The 26,044-nt window shown below is 40.8% G+C and overlaps 5 protein-coding genes, 2 long non-coding RNA genes and 1 other non-coding gene across 8 annotated transcripts; 3 read left to right on the forward strand and 5 right to left on the reverse strand.

Annotated features, from left to right (window-relative positions):
• Positions 1-148: 148 nt before the first annotated feature.
• LOC5506419 (gamma-interferon-inducible lysosomal thiol reductase) lies at positions 149-1,605 on the reverse strand. The gene has a single exon (XM_001627083.3). The coding sequence runs from the start codon at positions 932-934 to the stop codon at positions 299-301; it is 636 nt and encodes a 211-aa protein (XP_001627133.2). The 5' UTR covers positions 935-1,605; the 3' UTR covers positions 149-298.
• Positions 1,606-1,737: 132 nt separating this feature from the next.
• On the forward strand, positions 1,738-2,602 carry LOC5506420 (gamma-interferon-inducible lysosomal thiol reductase). Its single transcript, XM_001627064.3, has one exon. The coding sequence runs from the start codon at positions 1,817-1,819 to the stop codon at positions 2,489-2,491; it is 675 nt and encodes a 224-aa protein (XP_001627114.1). The 5' UTR covers positions 1,738-1,816; the 3' UTR covers positions 2,492-2,602.
• Positions 2,603-2,708: 106 nt separating this feature from the next.
• LOC5506415 lies at positions 2,709-8,521 on the forward strand. Its single transcript, XM_001627065.3, has 5 exons — positions 2,709-2,884; positions 4,288-4,381; positions 4,977-5,136; positions 5,394-5,549; positions 7,101-8,521. The coding sequence occupies exons 1-5, from the start codon at positions 2,754-2,756 to the stop codon at positions 7,256-7,258; spliced, it is 699 nt and encodes a 232-aa protein (XP_001627115.2). The 5' UTR covers positions 2,709-2,753; the 3' UTR covers positions 7,259-8,521.
• On the reverse strand, positions 7,470-9,319 carry LOC5506421 (trace amine-associated receptor 8a). The gene is made up of 4 exons (XM_048720207.1): positions 9,276-9,319; positions 8,897-9,074; positions 8,685-8,715; positions 7,470-8,488 (listed from the first exon to the last, which is right to left on the reverse strand). Exons 1-4 carry the CDS (start codon positions 9,317-9,319, stop codon positions 7,470-7,472), a joined length of 1,272 nt encoding a protein of 423 aa, XP_048576164.1.
• A 2,307-nt stretch (positions 9,320-11,626) lies between these two features.
• LOC116614141 lies at positions 11,627-14,981 on the forward strand. Its single transcript, XR_007305238.1, has 3 exons — positions 11,627-12,023; positions 14,071-14,389; positions 14,787-14,981. It is a non-coding gene; the product is annotated as an uncharacterized LOC116614141 (long non-coding RNA).
• Positions 14,982-17,561: 2,580 nt separating this feature from the next.
• On the reverse strand, positions 17,562-19,692 carry LOC5518222. Its single transcript, XR_007305296.1, has one exon. It is a non-coding gene; the product is annotated as an uncharacterized LOC5518222 (transcript).
• Positions 19,693-21,871: 2,179 nt separating this feature from the next.
• Positions 21,872-24,058, reverse strand: LOC125557539. The gene is made up of 2 exons (XM_048720208.1): positions 23,149-24,058; positions 21,872-22,860 (listed from the first exon to the last, which is right to left on the reverse strand). The coding sequence occupies exons 1-2, from the start codon at positions 23,405-23,407 to the stop codon at positions 21,872-21,874; spliced, it is 1,248 nt and encodes a 415-aa protein (XP_048576165.1). The 5' UTR covers positions 23,408-24,058.
• A 977-nt stretch (positions 24,059-25,035) lies between these two features.
• Positions 25,036-25,575, reverse strand: LOC125557349. The gene is made up of 2 exons (XR_007305239.1): positions 25,409-25,575; positions 25,036-25,279 (listed from the first exon to the last, which is right to left on the reverse strand). It is a non-coding gene; the product is annotated as an uncharacterized LOC125557349 (long non-coding RNA).
• Positions 25,576-26,044: the final 469 nt, after the last annotated feature.

Raw genomic sequence — 26,044 nt, forward strand, 5'->3', positions numbered from 1 at the left:
TCCTCCCCTATTTCCCCCCAACCACCCTAGTTGCAATGGCACGAATACCCGCTTTTAACCAACAACTGACCACAAGACAAACGACATGCTGACATTTCCTTTTCCCTCTCGCCAGGAATGCTTGCGGATTAGATGTAGGCGCTGATTGTACGGATATTTAATATACTTTATTCTTGCAACATTGGCTCATGATAATTCTTGAGGTACATTTTTATTTATATTTTCAAAAGAGAATAAGTTCCACCTTTTGGTTGGAGATATCGGGGGCTAGTTTTTTTTTTCTGCCACAACTGTCCACCTAGTTCCCACAGGCAGCCGGCCTGGCGCCTTGGTAGTTATCGCAAACAAGCCCAAGCATGTTAAAAGTCGCTTGATTCTGAATCTCTTCTGTGTGCTCCCCATTCAGTGTCACCCACGGGACGTAGTTATGTCTCGGGACCAGCGCGTCTGTCTCCACTCCCATTTCGTGTTCCAACTCATTTCCTTGCAGGCCGCTCGCGCACTTTTCTATCGGCGCGTAATCAATCCCGAGCTGTTTTGCGCAATACTGGGCCGTACTACTCGGGTTATACGAGGAAATGAACTGCTCAAAGCAGTGGATAAATGGGAAATATGCGCTGATGTTCTTTAGGACGTTAATAGCACACACTTCTATGATGTTTCCCTCACACTCCCCCTGACCATGCTGGCAGTTGAACACCCATTTGTTGCCGTACCTGTACTCTTGGGCGTTGCCGTAAGGCACTAAAGTGATGTCCATGATAGAGCCTACCTTTTGGAAGGTAGGGTATAACTGGTCGCGAATCATATCGCGGCAGCCACCGCACATGCTTTCGTAGTATAGACTGATCGCGACCGGGGACGCAGTCATCGGACGCGTTTGTGAGGCACCAATGCCGAGTAGCAGCACAGCTGAGAACAACGCGACGTTCATCTTAATTAGCCTCCTGGTTCCTGTTATTGCAATAATCTGTGATACTGATAGTCTATTGTTGGTTGTTTTTTAGTTTTTATATTGGATTTTTTGTAATGCGCATGCTCAGTCTGATCATAAACAACTTGAACAAAGCATGATCCTATCTTAGCCCACTCACGAGGTTTGATTCAATCGTCACTTCGCCAAAGCATAGCAAGGTCGGTAGAAGCAGAGTTTCTTAGGCTAAATTCTGATAATTAACCATGTAATTCCCTCTTATTTGGCTGAAATGTACCTTGTTGCGAAGCGCTAACCCGGTCAAGTTACGTTGCGTTATCTAAGCTAAGGGCTGTCTAGCCAAAACGTGCCCGAATAAAAAAATATATCTGCATAGAAATACTCAGTTGGATAGTTCCTGCAAAAATAGGTGTTGCGTTATAATTCGTTTTTCAGCTACGAAATTAGCAAATATTGTTAAACTATGGGGGGAGAGTGGAGATGTGATGTCAAGACTATAAGTGACACTTTGTCATATGATCATTGCATGGTCATTCCTCCGGTGTGTTAAGCTATGGTTTAGCTATGAATCGTTTCCAATTCTGACTTGATATTATTGATATATAAGAAATAAACACAATGGCAACGATTTAAGTGTCTCAGATAGAAAAATCTAAGGAGCAATACTGATAAACACTTCTATTGTTTAGCGCCAAATTATCGGCTTTTTAAAGGTCCTAAAGGTCCGTAACGCATATTATTGTCACGCAAGCTATAAACGAACATCCCGCACATCACACGCTGATCACATGTTCGTTTAAAATCAGCAAGCGATCAGATGTTCTTATAGTTCATACTAAAGGTCCTCGAAGGCATTTCGGTCCTCTTAATCCTAGAGAAAACATGGCATACGTGAACGCAGTTTTCGCCGTCGCGCTGATAGCCGGGGTTTTCCCTGTCTATTCCCAAGCGGCGCCTAAAGTCAGTATTGCGCTCTATTACGAAAGCCTATGCCCCGGTTGCCGGGCTTTTATAAGCGACCAGTTGTACCCTACTTACCAGAAGATAGGCGAGATCATGGACATCACTTTGGTGCCTTACGGCAACGCACAGCAGTACAAGTACGGCAACAAATGGGTGTTCAGCTGCCAGCATGGTCAGGGGGAGTGTGAGGGAAACATCATAGAGTCGTGTGCCATCAATATCTTGCAGAATTTAACCACGTATTTCCCATTCATTCATTGTTTTGAGCAATATATCAGCTCGTCTAACCCGAGCAGTACGGCCCGCTATTGTGCTCAGCTGCTGAGGATTGATTACACGCCGATTGATAAGTGCGCTAGCGGTCCACAAGGAAACCAGTTTGAGCACGACATGGGAGTGAAGACAGAAGCGCTGGAGCCACAACATCAGTTTGTGCCTTGGGTAACGATGAATGGGAAGCACACAGAAGAAATCCAGAACGAAGCGACGACAGAATTGCTGAAGCTTGTGTGCGATTCGTACCAAGGAGCCAAACCGGCCGCTTGTACCCGGACTCAAGCACTTCGCAGCTACAAGGACGACACGAAGAACTAGACTTTCACTGAATAAATTCTGGGGGGATGAGGGTTGTTTTGATGAATTTTTATTCCTTGTACTTTTTATCAATTAAAAAAGATGAAATAAAGAATTTATTGTTGCCTTGTTTTTAATGTGTGCGTATTTGTCATGTGATTGGTGTCCCTTTTAGCCGGTGGTCCTTGTTTATGTGTGTGCTTATCATGTGATTGAGCTTTAGGTCTTAGGTCACTTTCCCGCGAATTTCAAACCCGCGTTGGACTGGGTGCGAATTATTACAATGGCGGCGATGTTAGATGCTTCTGCTGTTCGATGGCACGAAGTTCTCGATTTATACGGCGTTGTGGTCAAAGAGATGGCAAAAGGGAAGAAAAAGGACAAAGCTGAACAGCTACTTGAGTTGGACAACTGGTGAGGATAGTATACATTCCCTTCTCGGTATTTGTGGATGCAAAATGATTTCAAAATTTCTAATCGTGAGAGTGGATTTTTAGCCTTGAACTATGAAGATTTCTACTTCTTATGCGGGTAAATACAGTACTGCGTACTCTATCTTACTTAATTTACAGATAAGGCATAATAATAATATAAATGTTTATTTTGGCGAAATAGGGGTGCTAATTCGACGCGAGGCACCTTTCAAAACTTCCTGAAAAACTATGGTCCAACAACCAAATATTTCAATCTTAATTCGCTTAATTAAAAAGCAACTACTTATGGGTGTTAAAAGCTTTATATTCACTCTGTTTCCATTTTAATTTGTATTTATTTTGGTTGGCGCTTATAAGGGGGGCCCACTCAACTCAGCGCTTTGTTTATTCAGCATGTGCTGAATATCAATTAGGTCACAAAGTCTTCAATACAACTCCTTCCAAATACATTTATGTCTTACTTTTTATTGCATTCATAATTGATTGATTCATAATTGGAACGCTTATTTTTTATCCCAGCATCAATTTTTTTGGAAATATTTGGGTTTTGCAAAAACATGATTTTAAGCCTAAAGGCTTTTAAATTCAGACAAGGATGGAAAGTTATTCCCAAACTCTGTCACCCCACTTCTGCTGAACTTCTGATGGCAATTGCTACCATTATAAAGCACCGGGGAACAATCAATTGTGATTGAAATTACACCTTACCTTAAAATCAGTCATGAAAACAGGTCTGACCACAACATCTTGGCGAAACATTTGACAAAAAAAAACATCCAGAGGGGACAGGAGTTTGTTTGCATTCGATACAAAGAGTGGTCAGACAGGTATAGAATTAGTATTATGAGCATGCAAATATGACCCACTCATCTCTTTGTATCGAATGCAAATACACTTCTGCCCCCTCAGGATGTTTTTTTTGTCGAATTTGAAACAAGCATTTAGAGCAAGCATCTTACTATTTGTATATTTTTTTTCCTTACTGCCTTTCTATCCCCCTGTCCCTCTATATATTAGATAAGAATAAGGGGATCCAAGCATCCCTTGAAAACCTTTTCCATGTTGTACACCCTTTATTGTTTCTTAAAGAATGTTGATCAACCACTCTTTTGTAATTGTTTACAATTGAAAATACAGTGGTTAATTCATTGAAAAATGTTTAAATAACCATCCACAATTTAAGTCTGATACTTTATCAATGATATTACAGTAGATTGAACGTTTATCAGAAACTTGCTTGAATTATCTTTTGGAAATTGAGTCTTTGAGTGAGCCGGTATTGCGTGGGAGCATAAAATGGCAGTGTCATTGGCCTTTGAATTTGTTGATCATCACACTTAGTAAACAACAAATCTAAATGATCTTTTCCCATGCAATTGACAGGTTTCAACAAGAACTCCCTGTCTCCATAAGCAGCCGGGAAGAGAAATATCTTACTAAAGATGAGCTTACAAAACTCATGACTTGGAAACTATCTGTAAGTATACATGGCTCCAGCTTGTTCTTAAGGTGGATTATCTAAGCAACATGCTCTGCCAAAATTAGAGAAATTGAAGGCCGTCTTGAGGTAAAAAAGCTTTGGCAAAAAAGTTGTTGGTGATGCAAGTTAATGACCTCTAAAAGTCTAACGTTTTATATTTAATAATATTTTTTTAATGTCTCCAGAATTAATTACCTTTTTCTTTACCTTGAATTGTTTCAATTGGCATTGGACTAAAACTGTTGTCTAACTGTTGGGAAATTTTATTGAATGTCCCTCCCCCTGCACATTTTTTCACATATAGGCAGGAAGAGTCATCATTTTTTAATAAAAATAAAAAAATATATCATTTTTTGAAAGACACCTTGCCTAATGGTAATGTAGCAGTAATACCATGATCACCTCGGATTCTTTTTGATGCCTGCAGCGTCTGGACTTCAACTAATCATCCCTCGGTTGAGGGGACATTTAATCACTAAATTCCCCTTGTGCCATGCTATAACTTATAATAATAATAATAATCTAGAATAAAATGCTATTGCAAATATTGCCAGCTTAAAAGTCATTGATTTATTTGCTTTTTTTAAATCAGAGGGGAAAGTTTCGTCCTCGTCTTGTTGACCTGATCAAGTCAAACAGTGATGATAAGATTGACACATTGACCAAGAAAGCATTCAAGCTGCTACCAGATGTGATACAGGCAATCAAGGTGCTGTCTGAATTGAATGGCGTAGGACCAGCCACTGCATCAGGTATGGAATACTGAATGTCACTATGGTAGTTAAGCTAGATGTTTTGCTTCTTTGTGAGGTCTTTTCCAAAACCACTAACTCTAAAAGGCTTACTTGTTAGCATTGTTGTAGTATTAAAAACAAAAAAAATCTTCCACTTCTGTTTGGCATATGCCAATAAACGTCTTTAAACACCACAATCAACAGCAAAAGCAACAATGTCTTTTTACATTTTGCCACACCCACTTATTTTGAAAACCTTTGTTATTATTTGCCAGCCATTCTGTGTGCTGGCTCTCCAAACGTGCCATTCATGGCTGATGAGGCAATGGCTTCCTTGCCATCTGGGCAGGGAAAGCTCCAATACACACCCAAGGCTTATCAGGCATATCTAGATGATCTGAGAGGCGTCCTGACTAAGCTACAAAAGGAAGGTAATGTGAGAGAGCTGGGCTACCAGGCATGGATCCAGGCCAATGCAAGGCTACCAGGCATTTATCCAGGCCAATTCACACCTGTTTATGTAAACAGGTCAAAATGTTTTGAATGGTATGTTAAGTATCAGCTGCATGTCTTCATTCCATTACTTGAGGCGACAGTGTTCAGCACTTATTTATTCATAAACAGGTCAGATTTTTTCCCCGGCTCCACAGCTCGTTAACTCTATTATGCTCTAGAGAAATTAATTTCCATCACATGTGATACATTGTCAACTTAAAAAGGCCAATCACGCCACCATTTTATGCTCCCGCTCAATAGCGAGTCGCACAAAGCATCCATTTCCATCGGCTAATTCAAGCGAGTAACCAAGATGTTTTCCATCAAATATTGTTAATAACATATCAGACTTCATTCGTAGATTGTTATTTGGGAGTTTCCTTGCGAATAAGCCACTGCATTTTTAATGATAAACAACAACAAATGAGAAATTGATGGACATTCTTTAACAAGGTCAGATGACAAATTCAAATAACAAACCTTATTTTACAAATTAAATTGCCTTTATTGACAAAATAATTGACAGGATAAGGTTGCATTGGCACTGCTTTTTTCTTTAACAGAAAACTGACATGATTGATCACTCAGAAAAAGCAATGAAGTGCTTTTTGGAAAAACAAATTTAATCAAAATTAACTAAACTATTACCCTTGAGAGTTCATATCAGAAAATTGACATGGGTAAATAACCAAAAAAAAAAAAAAGAAACAGTGCTTTTTGGAGAATCAATTAAACTAACCATGAGAGTTCCTCCCAGAAAATCCCAATACATTGAAATTCTATTAGTCCATACCTCTCATGTCAAATCAAACCGTCAACCTATCACTGGTTGCAACAAAAAGGTTACTCAACGATTTTCAAATAAAAAAGGAGTCATATATTTCTAAATCATATGTGTATTGTTATTAAAGGGCTATCACTGAGGGTGATCACTGTCACTGCCAGGGAAATAAATTTAACTCAATCAAATTTAACGGCCAAAAATTGGGTCATTTCTAATTATGGAAGCTTCAAGTACTTCGCTTTTTCCATATGATACCTATGACTGCAGTCCCCCTCCTCAATCCTGATTAACCAAGCAAGATTGGGAAGAGAAACATTAGAAACATTTTGTTGAAATCAGTGATTGTGGATTTTTTGTAGCTTATTGGATAAGAATGTGCAATATACAAAATAGATGCCCAATGGGGCCATGCGTAAACGGGCACTAGGCCCACGCAGGATTCACCCCCAATTAAGCAAATTGGGAATAGAACATGGTGACAATTAAACAATCAACCAATTATTGGTGGGTCAGATCATAATATGCCGTAAGTATATGTATTTATAGATGTATCTTGGTTTGTAGGAAAAAAACACGCGAACTACAGTTTCATCTCTACAAGCCAAGATATATCCCGCTCTACCTACCGCTCACCTATGTATTGAGCACTGTTATATGAACGCCTGCACTCACGCATTATTTATACATGTATGTGCATTTTCAGACCCCGAGGGTAAATGGGACGAGCACAAAGTTGAGCTAGCGCTGTGGACGTACACCGTCGCCTCCAAACACGCCCCTCATTTACTTGACTCGGGAAAAACAAGTAAACGTAAAACTTCAGAAAACACGAATGAAGGAATTAAAAGAAGCAAGAAATAATACACGTACAATGGTCCGGTACCTGACTGAGAGAAACCAATACATGGAACAAAACCAATTTGAATTACCAGTGTTAGTCAGGGACCGAACGACTAACACGTTTACACACATTAGACAACAAGCTCAGTGAGGAGTTCGAACCCGCCTGCACTACGCACACATGCTACCCTGTTTCCCGATGCTCACTCAAAAAGCAAACCTACTATTTTAACTATGCTACAGTCTCTTTCTCAAGCGGACTGCTGGGTTCAGGGATGGACACAGACACCCGGCCATGTGACGACACGCCCCTCCCAAGTAGGTCCATTATTCCAAGTACCAGCTCAGCCCTTATGTCCCTCTTGAAGAAGGAGTAGACTAGCGGGTTAACGGCACTGTTGAGTAGGATTAGCAATCTCGAGATGTCAATCACAAACAGTGGGGGGAGTCCATAACCAAATAAGAATCGGAAGTATCTATACGCTGATAGGGACCAGCAAACGACGAATAACAGCACTATCAGTCCATAAACACGAATACTAGCCCTCCCATCTCGCCTAAGTCTCTTCCTTCGCTGTTCCTCGCGCATCTGGCTGAGGTCGAGTTGGGACTGGGCTCTGATGGAATGGGACTGTCTCCAAGTTGTGTAGTATATCAAGGCGTAAGCCAAGAGCATTGCGGCGCATGGCATGATGGTAAATGCGGTGATCTGGATAGTGTAAAACACGCGCTCCACTTTGATGAGGAAGTCTGGGGCCAAGTGTTGCCACGTCAACGGTAGGCAGCTAACAACGCCTGGCAAGCCCCAGGCCATCCCGATCATCCAACGTCGAGCACGCCTGGTCTTGAGTACGTAATACTTGTAGGGCATGCGCACTGCAACGTATCGATCCACAGTGATTACACACAGGTTACCCACGGACACGAACAGGAATATGAAGTTGAGGATCGAAACAAGCACGACGTCACAGCTGGTCACAAGTTTGAAGGCGCAGAAATACGAGGACGGTACCACAGCTATCCCAATCAGGAAGTCTGCCGTGGCCAAGGAAAGAGTAAGCCAGTTGGTGGTAGAGTGGAGACTGCGTCGAGTCGCTATCAAGTAAATGATGAGAGCATTGCCGAACACGATTATTACTCCCACTAGCCCCCTAAGGACCCAGTACCATGTTTCGTCATTTTCGTCCAGGGGTGCGTCAGGGCTAGTCGTTGCATTTATAGTTGTATTTAGCGCTTTTTGCATGTCAGGCTCTTGAAAGATAAACTTTGAAAGTGTCACAGTAACATGCTACGTTCTCTTTCTCTTTCCTGAAAAACTTGTATTTGGAGTGTTCCAGCGGGTATTTACTCAAGGTTTCCGGCTTCGTTGACAATCGACTCTGACCAAACTTTTAGTTTAGAGCAAGAGGTAAAGTTCGAGGGCTGTGTTGATAACCTATTCACTAACCTGGATTTATCTCTTTTATTTTGCCGTTCATCTAAAAAGATGACGTTATTTCCCGTATCTGTGGGAACTAGTTCCACTATGATGTTAGTGTTATGTTTTGTGTTTATGTATGTCTTCTAGACCCGGCGTCTGCTAAGGGCTGATTCACTTGCCGTGTTTATGTTCCTCTTTTAGTTCCCTTTCTCCCGTAAGGGCTGATTCTGTTAACGTACCGTTTCAACCCCAGTAGATCGCTCGCTAAGAGTTGATTCGCTTGCCGTATCTATGTTTAATTCCTTGTCTTCCGCCAAGAGCTGATTCCCCAGCTGGATGTCTTCCTGGATGTTTTCACCTTGTTCGTTACATAAGGTGGGGCAGCGAGTCTCGTGTTTGATCAGGTGTCCATACAAACTGCAAAACAAAAGCAAAAGCGATGTTGACTTTCTGACAAATCTAATCGTTACTAGATGAAGATAGATGGACTGCTTTTACCCAACACATATTTTTTTTCACTTTTTGCCAAAATATCTCTTTAGCTCTAGAACATTTTGATATTTAAAAAAAATAAAATTATATAGCGATCTTGTTTCCTGGCCAATAACGAAAACTTACCGATCACCGTCACATACATGCAAACAGCAAATTGGTGGGAACATATTAGTTTTTAATACCAATCCACACTTCATCCCCAAAGGCAGCGGAAACGACGGTGTATAAGTTCATTCATTTGTATCTCTTGAATTTGAGGATTTGCGTTGGACAATTATTAGACCTTGATCTGCGTTTCACCTTGATATATTGCTTGGTATATCAGATTAAGCTAAATACCAAAAACACTAAAGAATAAGCACGTCGAGACTGGGTAAAAGCTATTTGAGCCTTCAACACAGCCGTCTCTTGTCGTGTTGTCTCTTAAGAGCAAGAGTTCCTTAGGTTCCTTTCAAATGAACATTGAAGCCTGAAGATGGAGAAAGGTCGCTTTTGTTGTAATGAAAGTATTTCCCTGTCCGATCATATTCTTTTTGTGGCATCCTTGTTTGTGAGATATCGCTTAAAGGTGTGAATCACCTGACTCTCTGTCACTCGTAAAGCAACCTGAACCCATATACGTATCAAGATAGGATAGTCCGATAACAGAAATCAAAGGTAATTGAAGAAATTCTAATGTACAACAGGCGCGTACACTGAGTTGCGCGGCACGGCCAAAAAGTGGGTCATTTCTTATAGGGAGTCTTCCAATACTGTGCTTTTCCATATGATACCTATCACTGCGCCCCTCAGCCAATCCTCGGTACGTGCACAAAACCGCCAAATTGGTTACCTTTTCATTGCACTGGAAGCCTCTGTACTACATAGCCATTCTTCGGGGAACCAGGACGTAGAGATTGGGGAGTTTTTTCTTCCTTTTCTTCCCTCCCGTCTTCCTTTTATCGTATTTTTTAGCGCCACAGTGCTCGCGTGCCCCACTCAATACTCCTTGTTTCCCTCAACTAACCTACCATGCTCTACGCCTGGGGGTCTCAAGATGCGGGGTATAATAAGGTCCGTAAAGAAGGAAGAGGGAAACGGTACTGCTTTTTTAGAATAGCCATAAATAGTTCTTATTTATTCTGATATCCTTGCGGATGTTTTTCACTATCCTAGTCATCAGCGTTATGTCAACTCTTATGATGTGTATCTCTGTTTTGACAATTGAGACGCGGAAGTTATATATTCTATCGTCTTTGTTCTAAAAGTGAAACGCTAAAGGAGGAAAGGAAATTGAAAATCAGTTAAAGTAGCAGACGCTCTACGGGGGAGAAAAACAAGTTTGACAAACTGTTCTTAGTAAAAATAGATCTATTGAATGTTATTGAGGAGATGTTTTTAACAATTTTCCGCTCTCTGATTGGTGCGCAGCTCGCAAATCGTAGGATGAACAAATGTTTAGAAGAAACTTTATGTCTATCTTTTCGATCTTTTAACGTTTATCAAAGCTATCACCAAAATCATAATCGATTCACGCAAAAACATAATCACATCCCGATTGAGCGTTCCATTTATCATGTTTTTTATAAGTCAAAGTCTCTGTACTTTTAGCCTTATTTTACAGTAATTTTTAATTTAAAAAATATCTCCTATCCCTATCCCTAAAAACATTTAAAACGCATGGCTGTTTTATCATAGGCATTGCTAAATTTCTAAAGAAAATATGTGCAGTGGTCACACAAAGTGTTCAACGGTTTCTACTTGCAAAATCAAGTCTGATCAAATGATTTAAATCATTAAGTCTTAATTGCTCAACCTGTTCTTACCTGAAAATGTGGAGGCAAGACAAGAGGCCAAATCCAAGCTGACTAAAAATGAGTCTTACAAGCCCTATATTATCCAGCGTAAAAGATATCTTTCCGCGCACTTGGCTTTTATTGGATAGTTCCCTTTGGACGCGAGGAAAGGCAGGCTCAAACGCTTTACGATGTAAACAAACTCCTTAATGGGAATAATTGAGGTGAGCGCCAAGCTAGTCACTTGGATCCGGACCTTGATGTCACTTGCAACCCGATGTTTGAATATGCTAAAAGAGAGAGGTCTTAACGTATTTACCTTTTTCTGGTGTCAGAAATAGAGGTACGAGCAACATCCCACCAAAATCTTTGCCATGGGGGCCATTCCCAGGTTAAGAAAGGGGGGGGGGGGGGGGGGGGTCAACAGCAAAGCAATTAATGTGAATATCGTAAACGGAGATGGTACCCAACATATAGTACTTTGTAGGCGCGTACCTAGGATTTGTTGATGGGGGGTGGGGGTAAAAGATAGTATCTGACAATCCTTCAAAAAGAAATTAAGCACTTTTTGACGGCCAAGGGGGGATAAATCGCACCCTCCATGTGTGCTTTTGATCACGATGAAAAGGTTGGCTGGTTCCGCGTACCCCCTATAAAGGCTGGTTTTCGTGTGATTGCGCCATTTTGATATTTCCTGTACTCACTTTTAGTGTTTTTATGTAATTTTTCCTTTGAGAGGCAATTTATTCTTGCAAGGTCCGATTACAATTGGGCTTCCTGTGGTCGAGAGGGGTACTTGGTCTACCCATAATTCTCTGGTTTGGATTTTCGGGCCTTTTCACGGTTTCAGCCATCTTGCTTGTTCACTCGACGAGACGAGGTCAAGTTCGGTTGGGTTCTCGTACGAATTTCTCTCCTGAAACCAAAAACTACATCGCACTCATCAGCAAAGAAAGTAGCAAATGTCAGTGAGTTGATACTGGTAGAGAGAAGGATGACATTTTTAAATACCCGCGAAGGTTTATTGAATATGCAACAAACAACAGCATGTTCGACCCGAGAAAAGATTCTTCATTGCCAAACAGTCACACCACAGGTTAGTAATTCTTTCTAAATCAAAAGCTCGGAATCGTTTAGCAATAAAATATTCCCGTATAGTATTTTAGCGTCGTTTGCGGCCAACCCCATTGAAATGCTTGGCCGCAGCAACCGTTTCAAATTCAAACTCGACGAACGAAATATCCCGCCGGAACAGTTCTACAAAAGAACTTCACACTTTAATTTCTAAAGAACGAGGCATTGATGCAATGGAACGAAATTTTGTTGCTGGATATTCGTATAGGTAATCAAATTGATCCCGAATTGAACGAGAAAACTGTATGATTACTTGTTAAAAATATACACGTACAAATTAGGAAAGTCAAGTTTTTGTTTGAAACAGTAAAACAGCGCGCTCTTGTCAAAACTGGCGTGATTTGTCAACAGTTGTGAAAATTGAAAACTTGCGCATCGAAATCCTAAATATTTTCATGTCATTTCTCGCTTTTTCTTTCTAATGTTTGAATTGTTTTTTTTTTCAAAAAAGGTTTTGAAATTGTGTAGAGTATTACACAGTATCTATCGTGTAAGAAAATACTAATTTTCGTGGATTTTGACTTTTAATGTAATTGCACCCGTATTACAACTTTCTGCACTGGTGTAACATGAAAATTGCACTGCTCTCAGCCAATCAGAATCGAGAAATTTGTTCATGTATATTATTATAGGGGTAATATCTGACGCCTATTATAGGGGTAATATTGGATGCCTTCTATGTACTTACTATTTACAAAACTTTTGGTCACATGAAGAACGTCTTTGAAAACTAAGACGTCTTGAACTGAATAAACCATTCTCTTTTTAATAATTAGATATCTATTTGACCGAAGTTATCCTTGGGTATCTATGAAATTAACTGATCTAAGAAATCAATGAATAGTATCAATTAATCTATTAGATTAATGGAGAATCAATAAACGGAGCAGATGTCAGTTTTTATCAATTGGCATTGATTTGTTATTATACAATGTTGATTTTCAATGTATTTTTAAATAGTTGGGAAACGGTACAGTTTCTCAGTGCTGCAAGACTAGTTCCAGTGCCATGCAGTTAAACCAGCCTTTTTGTTTTGAAATGGCAGCTTTTTACCAGCGAATGCTAAGAGAACTAACCCAAAGCTAAGGCTATAATTTTCTTTATGACTCCCTCATTTGATGCTTTACACTTCCTCATTTGATGCTTAACATTCCCTCATTTGATGCTTTACACTTAGTCAAAAAAAGCGACTGAAATCAGCCTTACTGAGGCATACCTTTACTCGAATGATTGACACTACTATTGTGTTTGTTTTCGCCAGGGCATGTGCATGTGCACATGTTATTCAGTACTGTAAATAATACATGCTTACAGCAAAATACCTTAATGTTTCTCAGCAATTACAGCAAAGCTTTAATATCTTTAATAGAGATAATAATGTTTCCCACTCATAGGAAGAGGACAAGATGCATAGGCATAAATCATCTATATGAAATTGATAATTTTATTGGAAATGGAATAGGAGCATATCATATATAAGGGAGGGATTACTAAATCAATGATCATCGATTGGTATGTTCCTTGTGACTATCACTTCCTCACAAATACAATTGCTATCAATTACCTGATTTCATTAGTCGGTTATCAAAAATCAAATATAGACTTCATTTATTGGTTACCCCGGGAGATATGGATCCTGAGGTGGCCCTTCACTAAAATTGTATTGTAAGTTAATTTCTCTCAAGAATATAATTACTCATTTACTACGCTGAAAATATGTGTGGTGTGGAATTTGTCTTGATATAACAGATATTAGTATTTATTTGTATTTACGTATTTTTTATTGCATGTATGTTAGGGGGGGGGGGGGAATGTTGGGCATTTGACATTCTTTTGCAATTTGGGGATGGCAAAAAGTCAAATCCGATTTTTAAAATTGAATTTTCCTGTGCCGAGGTGCATTGGTATAACATCAAACGTCCAAGAATTGTGAATTGTTCAATGAGATAAATCCCACCTCACCCCCTCCCCACTCACAAGCATCTAATGGTCAAAATCTATGATTTCAGGACAAACAGACCAAGGGTACTGTATTCAGGATTACTGGCTCCATCCCAGCTGGTAACTACATCCAGTTTCCATGCACCAGCTCCCAGACGCTAGGGCTGACAGGTTGATACATCTACACCATGTTTAAACCTATTCCCACAAAAAACTTTGTGGTTCACTTGGATGTTGCGACGGAGGATGGTTTGGCTGTAAGAGTGTCTCTCTCCAACCTCTTCTAAGAGTTGAAGTCGACGCCCACATGGCTCCAGTTTCCATTTGTCTCTAACCCATCTCCTAACTCTGTTGAGGCAGTTACCTCCTCTAAGGCTTCAGTATCAAGTAAGCACCCACAAGACAATATGTTCAAACAGCATTGATGGGTTATAGCCAAATTCATTGTTGCATGACCTCTTTAAATCCAAAATCCTTGTCTCATTTGGCAGTAGTGCGTATTCAATCAACCCGCTAAACTGATCAATGGCTTTCATGTTTTTCACTGTCGCATCATTAAACGTTATACTGCACACAGGGGTTTCATTAGGCCCCAAAGGCTGGCGTAAGTGCCAGTTATTTTCCACTGAGCTCTGGCTACTTTTTTTAAGTCGACTAGTTTTATTTGAACTTCCACCCCTTACTTATCAATCTTCACCACCTACTCTGAAAGTTAATGAAAGCCCTGTGTACACTTTTCCTTATTTATTAAAAGCTGTATATCAAAGGCTCATTCTATCAATAGGACCTTGCCGAAGAGAGAAAAAAGCCCAATTCCAAATGATCAAGCTTATAGTGGCCAACAAAGCTTCCAAATCCCGAGTAAATCAACACACAATGTACAGCAATACTAAGTGAGTATATTGTCTTAGAGTGGTTTTTCATAATCCTGTGCAACAAAATGTATTTGTTAAAGTGTAATAGTCAAGCCAGAACAAAAGAGAACAAAGACATTACAGTGTATTAAATAAACTAAATAGAATTTCACGGGTTTTTGAAAACCACTCTATTGATGTTGGTGAAAGTGGCCTCAAAATCACTCATATTGCTAATGCACAGAACATACTATTCAATTACCATTTTATACTACTATTAATAATAATTACTAATATAGCGTAAAATACATTGTATATATGGTCTAATGAGCTTTGGCAAAATTTTAAATTATATATGTACTTAACCTATTGACTCCTGGCTATTTTTGAGCTGAATTTACAAAAAACAGACTGAAAACAGATACCTCCCCCCCTATTCTGAGTTTTATACAGCTGCACCTAGTCAGCGGTATCCAAGCTTTCCAACAGTGCTTTGCGGTCCCCACCTTTAATCCCTCGTCGTTGTGCTGAAGCGAGCACAAGTTGATGGTTGCTTGTATTTTTCATCAAAAATACAGCTATGAGCATATTAGGAGAGTGTCTCAGGACATCATGAAGTCTTTTGGGGCATAATTGAGTGCTTTGCTTATGGATATTTGCAAGCAAAGGTGGATTCATGATGATTTTCTATTCTCTTTCACTGCGTTCAGCCGAATAGAAAATATTTATTGTCTATATTATAAAATAAGAGACAACGTGTAGGAGGATAGCCATCCAGCTGGTTAGGTTTATTGAGTAGTTACAGTATAAGCGATTAAACATTATGATACAATTGGTGAAAATATACCATCGATTCTAGAGAGAGTTATTAGTAGAGCTGGAAGGCGTCAAGTGAATAACGCGACGCCAAACAATGTATAATAAGGACATACTAAAGTCATGTGACCAAAAAGGGAACAAAAGAAACAACAACAATCTCGTTAATACCGAAAATAAATTCATTTCTATTCTCTTTCACTGCGTTCAGCCGAATAGAAAATATTTATTGTCTATATTATAAAATAAGAGAGACAACGTGTAGGAGGATAGCCATCCAGCTGGTTAAGGATGTTAAGAATTAAAGAGAACTGGCACGAGAATAATTGGAGAAAGCAAATATGGATTTTTACAAGCCTAAGTTAAGGCTTACAAGCAATTGGTGTTGTAGATCTTCCCTACAATAAAGATCTTTGCATCTTTCTGTCTTCCACCGACCGTGTTTCTTAATCAGGCGATCAGGGACATCGCTATTGGCTGCAGAGGTGGCGCCGCCACTCCTAAGCGAATGGAGACCCACGCGTGCGGTGTCAATGCCGATAGATTTAAACTTGGCTAGAATAACTTCACGCGCTCTAGAGTATGAGAGATTCGAACCAGCTCGTAGAGTGTAAACGTTATTCGGGCGATGCGCAACGAGAGATCGAAAAACAAACTCATGGGAGGAAGGACTGTCACCGGACAATAAGGCATACCTTTTTAACATGTTATAGGGGCAAGTAGCATTGCCTGTCTTAGCGATTATCACGGTTGAACCTAAGCTAAGCTGGTCTGTCTTACTCTTAGGGATCAAGATAAAAAAATAACTTTCTTCAAATTGTATGTGTGACCACTTAATATTACAGATTTCGTCATAGCGAAGAAAACCGGCAAAGCCGACCAAACAAATACAAACATCTCTAATATCAGATAGAGTAGCAAAAGTGCCGGCAAACTTATTAACTAACGCGGATAAATGCTCAGGCAAAATAGGTAAGCGTTGTCTAGATACTTTAGGCTTAGAAACTGATAACATGCGAGAGATACCCTTCAAAACGGCCTTACAAAAGTTACTATCACAAGGATTTGGGGCCCCACAGGATTTATGAAAGAATGAAATAGCATAGTAGCTGGACTGAACAGAGGAAAAAGACAGACCTGACTGCGCTAGACTAACTAAATACAAAGCAACATAAGAATCTTTAGCTGGGAAGTAGGTGACCTCGTCGAAACAGCTTGTCCACTGTCTCCACTTTTTAAACTTGGCAGAATAGCCTTTTACTGTAGTGGGGGCGTTGGATGACAATAGGACTTCAGGGACTTGTCTTGACAGGTCAACCAGGGTTGTCTAAATAAGCAAAGCGATTTGTAAAGAAAAAAGGAAAAACAATCGTTAATCTCGAGTAAGTAGATTTTAATTTTACACCAATATAATGACATCATACACACAGGCTTAAAACAAGCATAGGAAAATAATTTCATTATGATTTCACATATATCATTCTATAGGCTATAAAGCGCATACAAATGTATCCTCTCTGTAATAACAAGTTAATCTCTTATCATTGTATGATGTTTATCATATGGAATAATCCAACATGCGAGCTATAAAGCTCCAGGCATAAGCCTTCACAGCGGCCTTGATAACACTCTAAATATTCAGCTATAAAGCACGGCTACTAAATAAAGCTAATGAGAAGCATCAAGCTTAATGACTAGAACCGGGGATTGGAATTTACCATCCGAGAAAATCGTGTTAAAGCTAGACGGACCAAAAATTCCACTAGATTCCGAAAACTCCATCACCTCGAGGACTGAAAACCTGGGCTCATGTAAAGGAAAAAGCACTGACCAAAAAACAGACGATTGCCATTTCGGAACAACAAGACACCCATGAGCGTGGCACGCCTCTAAATGAAAAACCGTGCGTGGAATGAGGTAGATAGGCGGAACAAGCCAATTGTTGTCATGAGACCAATCGACGCTAAACGCATCAACCGCTTGTGTGCCCGGACACCAGAACTTGAAATAAAACTTAGCACACTTGGCCGAATTGTGAGAAGCTCTCTAAAATTAACAGCAGACTGCAAAAATCTGGTCATAATGATGGCAATATTACCGACCACAGGCGAAAGTGAAATTATCTTACCTACACAAGAGGCCAAAAAACGAGGTGTAACTAAAGGCAAACGCGACTTAAGTTCTTGCAGAGAAGAAATTAACTTATCAATTCTAGGTCGAGGGATAGAAATACTCGAATCCGCAAGGTTCCAGACAATGCCGAGCCATTCAAGCGTTTGAGAAGGGTGCCAGACCGATTTCTCGGAACTAGGAACAGTACCAGCGCGAATTAAGTCTGCACGAACAACCTCAGCTATGCGCTCGGCCGTAACTAAATCTTTCTCGCAAAAAATACCGTCATCTAAATAAAGAACGGTACGAAATCCCAACGAGCGCCAGTGGCGAACTAAAGGACGGAAAAATTTAGTAAACAAATAAGGAGCTGAAGAGATTCCGAATGGCAAAACCGAAAAACAAAAGTAACGATTAATATTAGAATCGAGAGGCCACTGTAAACCTAAATATTGCTGAGAAGAGTACGACATATCAATGTGGTGATATCCGGACTTCATATCGAACTTAAACAAAAAACCATTCTGAACGATAATTTGAATAAATGACTTCCAATCTTCCATGCGAAACTTCTGCTTAGGAATGCACTTGTTAACATGCCGAAGATCCAGTAGGAGTCTAGGTTTCCCAGCGGAATTATACGAAACAGACAAAGGATTTATGACAGTCGGCGGAGCAAAAACTTCAACAACTAAGCCTAAGTTAAGCAATTCTGCAATAGCATCAGATACGAAAGTGGGATCACTAAGGGCGGACTTATTATTAGGCAAATGAACCCTAGTTGGCAAACTGGAGAACGGGATAGAGTAACCTATATTAATAACATCCAGAATCCAAGTAGGAGCGTTAATATCCTTCCAAAACTAAACATGAGCTTTAAGACGACCCTTAACTACAGGTGGGGTAACACCACTTTCATATTCATACAAGTTACGCTTATAAAAGTCTAAGACAGTATCATTGTCATAATTGATAACAGACTTATCTTCAATCAAAGCTTGCATCTCTTGGTCGGGTGTAGCACAATCAATGCAATTATCACATGAAGTAGTAAGAGAACCAGAAAACGCCTCACTGACTTCACTAGCCAAGTTCTTAAAAAAGGAAGGGCTACTGGCGGCTGGCTGACGTGGAGCTTGTTGTTGTGCCGGGAGTACCAAACTGGGGGAAGGATTTGGCGATGCGCACAGGGCACTCCCTCCACCAATGCCCAGGGGCTCCACAGTAACGACAGGATCCTCGCTGCTGTTCGTTGGGACGCTGTTGGCCAAAACTGGAGCCATACTGCTGGTAGCTTGGCTGTCGACCGGACCAACCGGCTCTCTGGTCGAACGAAGGCCTGTTGTAGGGCGCAAAAGCGCCGCGACCTCTTCCTGAAGGTTTCTCAGCATACTTGTGCTTGTTGGCTCTGGTTTTTTCTCGCAAAGCTTCCCGCTCGGCGGCCCTAATCTTCTTGTCGTCCTCCTGATCGATAGCTACCGGCGAGCCCTCGTAATGTTTAACAGTGGCCCAGCCACCCTCAGAGGAATCCGCAATTCTGATCTTACGATTTCTGTCTTCGATAAGCGATACGGCTTGTTTTATATGAAAGATCGCGTCGTCGGTCTGTGGAGCAGTAGGGGTTAAGGCCAGGCTTGACAGTGATTTATCGAGATGCTCCTTGACAGAGAGATTGAATTTGTAGTTCCGTAGGTTACCAGGGTGAATGAGCTTGACTTCGGATTCGGTTTTTAACTGCTTCGACAAGGTTAGCGCTTGTTCAGCCGAGTCGGAAGACTCTTTAAATAAACTTGTGAGACTTGATTTATGGGCGTCAAGCTCGGTCAGTAGAAAGGATTTGAAGCTTTCTAGATCCTCTTTAGTAGCCATAAATATACCATCGATTCTAGAGAGAGTTATTAGTAGAGCTGGAAGGCTTCAAGTGAATAACGTGACGCCAAACAATGTATAATAAGGACATACTAAAGTCATGTGACCAAAAAGGGAACAAAAGAAACAACAACAATCTCGTTAATACCTAAAATAAATTCATTTTTCTTGTTTGGCTTTGCCTGGATGAGAAAATAATTTTCTAATGAATCACCACAGCTCTCCTAAATGCTGTCTTTTCTGAAACCAAATTGATTCCAAAATTGTTTACACTGCTATTCTGGGTCTGTATGGCCTGGAATTGATTTGTTTGGCTTCGGGGTGAAAAGACTTACAAAAACCATCTGACTTTGGAGAGAGGAGTGTTGACTGGCCCTCCCCTCGTGAATTTTTCCCTGGATCTCCCAGAATGCTTTGCAATACGTAAAGACATCTTAGTGGTTGTACAAGCGTTCAAGGAGTGGACATTGTGTTTTGAGGCCATGGAAATGTACCTGGAGGATCAGAATAAAGGTATCTATTTGTGTCTTGAGCTGTGTTTGCTGATCTCTCTCCCTTGTGTGGTATTTTGAGCGTTTTATTGAGAGGGGTGATTCTGCTTTTCTCTCCTTGTTCGATTTGAGATTTGTCAAAGAACCTGTGCTATTATTTGGCTTAAGAGTAGATGCCAACACCTTGGTTGGATGCATATCTGCAAGACCATTTATCCCTTAGACTGATGCCTGAGTATCTTCATCTTGTTGTGTTTATTTTGCATTTATGAATTTTTTGGGTTGTGGGTACTTCCCAAAGCCGGTACAGGCCGGTTGAGGGGTCAATGTGTTAACCTAAGCTAAAATTACTACTAAGAACTATTACTACAATGATATATATAAAAAAAACTATTGGGTATCCGTGAAACATTCACGTTTATAATTCATATAAGACATTAGAGCTACTATCTGATCTGAAAATAAACAACAAACTAAAAAAACGAATTCATCATAATCATATAAATTCGGTTTGAAAAGTGTGCCCCCATGTTTTGCCAAAACTTGAGGCATAGGATCTTTTTTATATTTGAAATAAACTAATATAACAGGATTGCTACTGATATTCATTATATCAAGTTTCATTATAAATTATCTTCATTTTATTTTATAAAAAAATTTATATGCTGCACTGTAAAAAAATCTGCAAATTTGTGAATGCAAATTTATTTTTCCAAATAATACTGAACAAAGCAGGAACACATCCAAGATACTGAGAGTAGATAAAAATGCTCTTTTATCTTTTTATCTTTTCGATGTCGTGACACTATAATTAATTATTATTATTATTATTATTATTATTATTATTATTATTATTATTATTATTATTATTATTATTATTATTATTATTATTATTATTATTATTATTGTTATAATTATAAAAAAAAAAAACAGAAAAAATAATGCAATGCGTTCCGAGGCAAGTGTCCGCACCGCTAGACCAACGTGGCATTGCCGAATGAACATGTTACTACAGTACTAGAAGTATTTACAAAATAAGAAAATGCTCGGAGTAAGGCAGGATAAAAGTGGGCTATTTTATAGATTTGTGCTTCCTGTATTTGAGGTTCATTTATTTATTTATTTAACTTCGTCCACTATAAATTAAATTACACAAAAGTACAAATAGACTAGGACACCACAAACAGCATAACCAATTACTGTGGGCCCAATGTTACGAGTTACAAAACAAAAGTAAGACAGAAAACTAAAAGCTAATTCCTCAACCCAACATAAACCACTGACACTGTTTTGTGTTTGGCATAAGAGAAGTTTATTATAAAATCACTACAAACTGATAAATGCAAAACTAAAATAATAATAATAAACCTCTCTGCCACCCTTCACACAAAGCCCAGGGTGGGAGGGCGGGAAAAATATGAGCTTGATATATAAACGTTGAAAGGAACAAAGAATTATAGAGTGAAGCTGTGAACGTGTGCTAGCAATCAAGACTAGAGATAACTGAAATACAATATGCTGGCTTGAGCAATTAATCCCTTTAAGCTAGGTGCCCAAAGGGGGGTAAATTCCTCAACCCAACATAAACCACTGACACTGTTTTGTGTTTGGCATAAGAGAAGTTTATTATAAAATCACTACAAACTGATAAATGAAAAACTAAAATAATAATAATAAACCTCTCTGCCACCAAACCACCGGCCAAACAACAAAACAGTGCAGAAGGCCTAACTACTGGCCTGAATGGAAGCACGTAGCTGGGAAGCAAGCGCCAATTTTGATTGATTACTAAATTCTAAATACAATTTGTAAGAGTCACTAGCCCAATCACCATACAACTGTATCAATTCCCCTGGTACTCCGTGGTTAAACGACCAAGAGGCACAGCCGCGTCGAAATGAGTGACCCCGATATGAGTCAGCATGAGCAACCCCCACTGAGCAAAGCGCCAGACGAAATTCGGTAACAAAACGGGACTTCGTCAAAGCAAACGGGCCCGAACGACCAAGCAATAAAAACAGCGGTTTGCGTGCAGAAGAGGGTACCAGGCGAATCATGTTGTTATAGGCAGCGACCGGACATAATAACGAGCCTGGAATACGTAACAGAGGAATGTGTAATCGACGCTGACCGAACTGAATAGTTTTTGTATGCTTAAACGTGACGATAAGCCCGTGTTCGTTACACAAAACACCACCCCGTGTGAGATCGCGGGTAGGATTAAATGCCTTAATAGAACGCGGTACGATATTAGCTATACGCGCCATAAGAAAAAATGCAAAGAGAAATGCGCAATACAATGTAGAAGAGTTAGCATCATGTTGAAAATCTACTGTTCGCGCAACTAGCAATAAAAGGCTAGGAGTTACCGGTGGAGCCCTCTGAGGTACATGTGGTATCCTACGGGAAACTCCCCGCAGGGCTAGGGATAAACTAAAATCCTTAGTAAATGCATAGTCATAACCGGCAAAAAGATGTAATAACTTGACCCCACTTAAATAATTACGAATCGAAGGTGGTGCAATCGAACGACTTAAAAACTGTACATAAAGACAGACCGTATCTATGTCTGCTGGTAATGGAGTCAAGTCAAAATATAAGCAAAATAGAAAAAAGGCCTTAAATTGAGTCTTTAAATTACTATATGTCCCTGTGCTATAAGCAGCTTGTAATGTCTGTCGTAGATCCTTTTGCAGAGAGGCCAAAGCCGAGGAATCTGCAAGAAAGAGCGAGCGAATAAGTTACGACTGGAAGGCGAATTACCAAGGAGTCGTGAATGTGAAATAGTCCGATGAGATTGTAACACCCCTACGATTGGCGCAACGAGCGCTCTCCAGGAATCGTTCCTTAACAGTGGAGGCAACGGAGCCCCATCTTGAAAGCAAATCTGAATCACAATTCAACACAGACGGTAGGTGAACCGCTCTGATCTCAAAATCATAACTCGCTGACAAATAACAAATCTCGCGAAGACAGGAATTCAGGAAGGGATGGCGAGTTCTACCAGAATTCAATACCGTGACAGCAACCTGATTGTCACAGCGCACGGTTAAACGGAGTCCCGTCCACCGTTGACCCCACAACTTAAGCGCCACCACAATAGTGAGAAGTTCCAAACAATTTATATCGAGGGACTTAGCAACAATCACATCCGGAAATGAAGCGTGGAAATATTCATTGTCACAAACGCCTCCACAACCAACCAGGCAAGCGTCTGTAGAAAAAACTTCCCCCGGAGAACTCCAAGAGGTAGTTTTAATCATAGATACTCCGTTGTATTCCCGCAGGAAATGACACCACCAAATAATATCCTTGCGAAATTCCGCGGTTAAATTAACGTGAAGATGATTGTATTGAACTGTTCGTAGCAGACTTAATAAGCGCGAGATAAACACCCGACTCTGACGAACACACTTTGAAACAAACACAAGTTTGCCAACTAGGGATTGTAACTCCCGTTTGCGAGCAGTTTGCGGTTCCTCCAATCATGTAAGAGAAGCTCTAACTCCGCTAGCCGCTCAGGACTAACTGACAACGTAAATGAATTCGTGTCTACCATCACTCCCAAACACAGCATGAGCGATGAAGGCGGACAAGCTTTGGAAACAGATTCTATCAGTTCCAGAGAGGAGAGAAGAGTCCCCAACTGCTCAAAATCGGAAGTCGCAGAGCTAGCCTCAGAAACCCCAATGAAATCATCCAAATAAGTAAATAAAACATTTCCTTGCTGTCGATGAATCCATGCTACCGCTGAGGTGGCGCGCTGACATGCCTGAGCAGCAGAGCGTAACCCCATAGTTAAAACAGTGTCAAAGTAATAATGTCCATTCCAAATATACCCAAGTAAACGGTAATCGCCGGGATCCACAGGAAACTGCCTATACGCCTGCCGCAGATCCCTCTTATAGAGAAAACAACCCAGGCAAAACTGCACGATCGCTTCCACAATGTCATTTATAGTGGGATAACAAGTCACGAACGGATCTCCCAGAAAACTATCACACGGAATACCATCATTTACTGAACCGCCCTTAGGCCAGCTCAAGTCCACAATTACCCTACGTTCTTCAGAATCTCGCTTGGGAACCGTGTTCAACGGTGAAGTAACAAATCCACCCCCGAAGGGAGGATCCGTAAACGGCCCAGCGACACGACCAAGCGAGACTTCACGTTGTAAATGCTCTGAAACTTGTGTCGCAAAATTGAGCGCACCCCGGTGAGTGCGAGCATCAAAAGTAGGAACAGTATCGCCAGTGAAACCCACCGGCCAACCAAACTCCAGGAAATCACAAATCATTTGGTCGTCATAATCATACAACAAAGTCCTCCAAGTATCGATCTTTAGGGAACTTGGAACGGGCAGGCGAGAAACCACAAAGTTCGGGCGACCAGAACGAAAAACTAACTCATGTGCGTACAAATAAAAATCATTTGCCTGCTGAGAGTCACGAGGAAAGGCCGTGGAAAAACCACGACAGTCTAGAACACCAGCCTCCACCGGCTGAGGAAAACACACATCATGAATATAATCAGCGCCCGTGGAAAAGCCACGACAGTCAGGAACTGCAGTCTTTAGCGGCTGGGAGCAAGCATCAGCATTCAAAGCACAAAACGACATATCCGGAAATGAAGCAACAGTAACGGAAGGAACGCCCCCAATGTCTTGACCAAGGGCGAAGTTTATCCGTTTTTTGATTCCCCTGAAAGCGGACAATCAGATGAATCCTCTCTATGCGATTCCTGTTTTCTCGATTGTACCCAACAAGCCGCACAAATATGTTTTACCCATTTACGTTCGCCTCGGACGTAACCATAATGATCCTTGGTATGAATGCACTTCTCGCGTTGATAATCTCTACAAAACAATGTCGGCCCTGAACTGTAAGACTGCTTTTTCGGCGGTGAAAGTAGCTGACCATGGAGGGTTCTGCTTTCGAGGTGGGAAAAGGAATCACCCCACTTCAATAAGCCACGTTCGATTTCAAGCAAAACCGCTCCATGGAAGGCAAGCACCGCCTCCCATTCGTATAGCTGTGCGTGGTACATCAGCGTTACCAAATGTTTGTGTCGTTCGGCGCGCTCGAACGAACTGATCTCTCGTAATTGTAGAATCTGTGCATACCCCGCCACGAATTCTGCTATGGTAAGACGTTCGTAAGTAATCTCCTGACTAGCACGAGTCAAGGAAAGAAAACGTTGCGGCCACAACTGTTTAACTACAACTTCTGAAGTTGGACGGTCTTCCTTGCCAGACTTCAACTTACCAGCTTTATTTGGCTTCCGTAACGGAGAGGAAGCCAGCGCACCCATATCAGCTTCCTCATCGGACTCACTGGATGCAATGGGCAGAACATGAGCCACACGTCAATCCGCCGCGTCGGCCAAGTCATCCATGGCTCTAAGCTCGGGCAAAGTAACCGTCGTCGCACGGCGCGGCTATACATCTCTAGAAGATCGCGACGACGAAGCAACGTCGGAGGGCGGCAAGTAATGGGACTGACGACTGCTAGCATGATCGGCCTTCAAACTTTGAACCTCGGCCGTGAGAGTTTGAACAGCGGCGGCGAGCGAATTCAACAGTTCGTCGTTCCGTGTAGTAGAATTGCCCCGAATTTCGGGAACGCCCCCAGGACCGTCACAATGTTTCCCTGGCACGCCAAAATCATGATCATTTACTGGCTTCTTGCAGCCTGGACATTTCTTTTCTCCCGGCATCATAACAGTGGAAAAAACAATATGAGCTTGATATATAAACGTTGAAAGGAACAAAGAATTATAGAGTGAAGCTGTGAACGTGTGCTAGCAATCAAGACTAGAGATAACTGAAATACAATATGCTGGCTTGAGCAATTAATCCCTTTAAGCTAGGTGCCCAAAGGGGGGTAAATTGACAACATTAT

The sequence above is a fragment of the Nematostella vectensis genome, chromosome 12 (assembly GCF_932526225.1).
Source record: "Nematostella vectensis chromosome 12, jaNemVect1.1, whole genome shotgun sequence".
In the NCBI taxonomy this organism is placed as follows: Eukaryota; Metazoa; Cnidaria; class Anthozoa; order Actiniaria; family Edwardsiidae; genus Nematostella; species Nematostella vectensis.

Coding starts and splice junctions, on each gene's coding strand:
- LOC5506419 (XM_001627083.3), bottom strand. CDS start 934: ATGAACGTCGCGTTGTTCTCAGCTGTGCTGCTACTCGGCATTGGTGCC.
- LOC5506420 (XM_001627064.3), top strand. CDS start 1,817: ATGGCATACGTGAACGCAGTTTTCGCCGTCGCGCTGATAGCCGGGGTT.
- LOC5506415 (XM_001627065.3), top strand. CDS start 2,754: ATGGCGGCGATGTTAGATGCTTCTGCTGTTCGATGGCACGAAGTTCTC. Junction 2,885..4,287: donor CTACTTGAGTTGGACAACTG/GTGAGGATAGTA, acceptor TGCAATTGACAG/GTTTCAACAAGAACTCCCTG. Junction 4,382..4,976: donor TCATGACTTGGAAACTATCT/GTAAGTATACAT, acceptor TTTTTAAATCAG/AGGGGAAAGTTTCGTCCTCG.
- LOC5506421 (XM_048720207.1), bottom strand. CDS start 9,319: ATGTTCCCACCAATTTGCTGTTTGCATGTATGTGACGGTGATCG. Junction 9,075..9,275: donor CATGTATGTGACGGTGATCG/GTAAGTTTTCGT, acceptor TTTGTTTTGCAG/TTTGTATGGACACCTGATCA. Junction 8,489..8,684: donor AATAAAAGAGATAAATCCAG/GTTAGTGAATAG, acceptor TTATCTTTCAAG/AGCCTGACATGCAAAAAGCG.
- LOC125557539 (XM_048720208.1), bottom strand. CDS start 23,407: ATGATTAAAACTACCTCTTGGAGTTCTCCGGGGGAAGTTTTTTCTACA. Junction 22,861..23,148: donor TGTCACGGTATTGAATTCTG/GTAGAACTCGCC, acceptor TCTTTCTTGCAG/ATTCCTCGGCTTTGGCCTCT.